At 44.8% G+C, this 1294-nt stretch overlaps 1 protein-coding gene across 1 annotated transcript in view; it reads left to right on the top strand.

Moving 5' to 3' along the window:
* Window positions 1-652: 652 nt before the first annotated feature.
* CYTIP (cytohesin 1 interacting protein) overlaps window positions 653-1294 on the top strand; it is a 26749-nt gene continuing 26107 nt past the window's right edge. The window contains exon 1 of the mRNA XM_003795959.3: window positions 653-948. Within this exon, the coding sequence (XP_003796007.1) occupies window positions 772-948 (177 nt within the window). The 5' untranslated portion in view covers window positions 653-771. The remainder of the gene's footprint in view (window positions 949-1294) is intronic.

Below are 1294 nucleotides of genomic sequence, written 5' to 3'. Positions count from 1 at the left end.
GCTCACACTAACACCCACAGGCAACAGTCCTGTGCCACCTTGGTTTGCGGGCTATGTCCTGCCCACTCCATTCCTCCCCAGGGACCTTTCCCTGGTGGCGTTCTGTCTATGGCCAACATCACCCCCTAAACGTGCTGGCTGTTCCTTCCCATCACCTTGTAAAGAAGGACTAAGTGGTACAAAGGCAAGCAGAGGAATGCTGACCGGTTACAAGCCGAGTGGCAGCTATAATGTCTTTTTGATGAACATTAAGGAGGTCGGGCATACTTTGGAGAAAGTACATTACAAGGACTTGGTGACAGAATGTTAGGACCACACCTGTAATTCTCGCTTATCGTCACGAGAACTGGATGTCCTCATACCCTGACTTTTGCATTGCCCTGCCAGTGAATGAATGGGAAACAAACGGCAGAACTTGTGGAAATTTTTCTTTCTTCTTTAAAAAAAAAAATAGCAGATGGTGTTTTGAACACAACTTACCATAGAGCATGAAAGCGCAAAGTTTTGGCTGTGTGAGGGGGGAAAAGTGGATGTCTTAAACTGTAAAAATGAGCTTGAGGTTCTCCCAAGAACTTAAAGAAAAAAAAAGGCACTGAGAAATGGGAGTGAACTGTAAGAGGGTTTGTGTAACAAGTACCTCAAACCACAGGAGTCACGTGGGCGTTCCTCCTTTGCTGCTTTTGATTACTTGTCAGACGGTTGTGTGTTTAGCTTCTCTCATCCTTGCAAGGCCACTCAGCCATGTGCTAACTGGAGTCATCTTTGTTCACAATGTCTTTACAAAGGCTACTGCAGCAGAGCAGCAATGGCAACTTGCTGGACTATGGTGCTGGCCTGGCGTGTAGCCCTTACTCCACCGCGCTCCCCGGCAGCCTGACCATGGACGATAACAGAAGAATTCAAATGCTGGCAGACACAGTGGCCACGCTGCCTCGGGGGAGGAAGCAGGTAGGATTGCTGTTCTGTAGCTCTCAGAGTGTTCATGTTCTCTCCAGAGTAGAGCGACAAGTTTTTCTGATCATACTAAAAACATTATTTTAGAGGCTTTGGAATAAGTGACAAAGTGTAGGTAAAGGATGTGAGATGCCCGGGGGGAGCTAGTGGACCAGTCCAAAGGTTTGAAGTCAAAAGCAAATATTTTTTTTTCCCAAAGGAAAAATTAAGATTGTTTTTGTCATGTGGAGAGGTGCTCAGATAAAATAAAAATCATTAATCATAGCAAACTTAAAGATGGTTTATATACACACTATTGGTATGAGGATTTCTCTTTTTCATCTCCATTGTTTTTTACCCT

The sequence above is a fragment of the Otolemur garnettii genome, unplaced genomic scaffold (assembly GCF_000181295.1).
Source record: "Otolemur garnettii isolate 467f Iridium unplaced genomic scaffold, OtoGar3 scaffold00098, whole genome shotgun sequence".
In the NCBI taxonomy this organism is placed as follows: domain Eukaryota; kingdom Metazoa; phylum Chordata; class Mammalia; order Primates; family Galagidae; genus Otolemur; species Otolemur garnettii.
The sequence above is the reverse complement of the archived record's forward strand: the minus strand, read 5'-3'. Positions and strand labels throughout refer to the sequence as shown.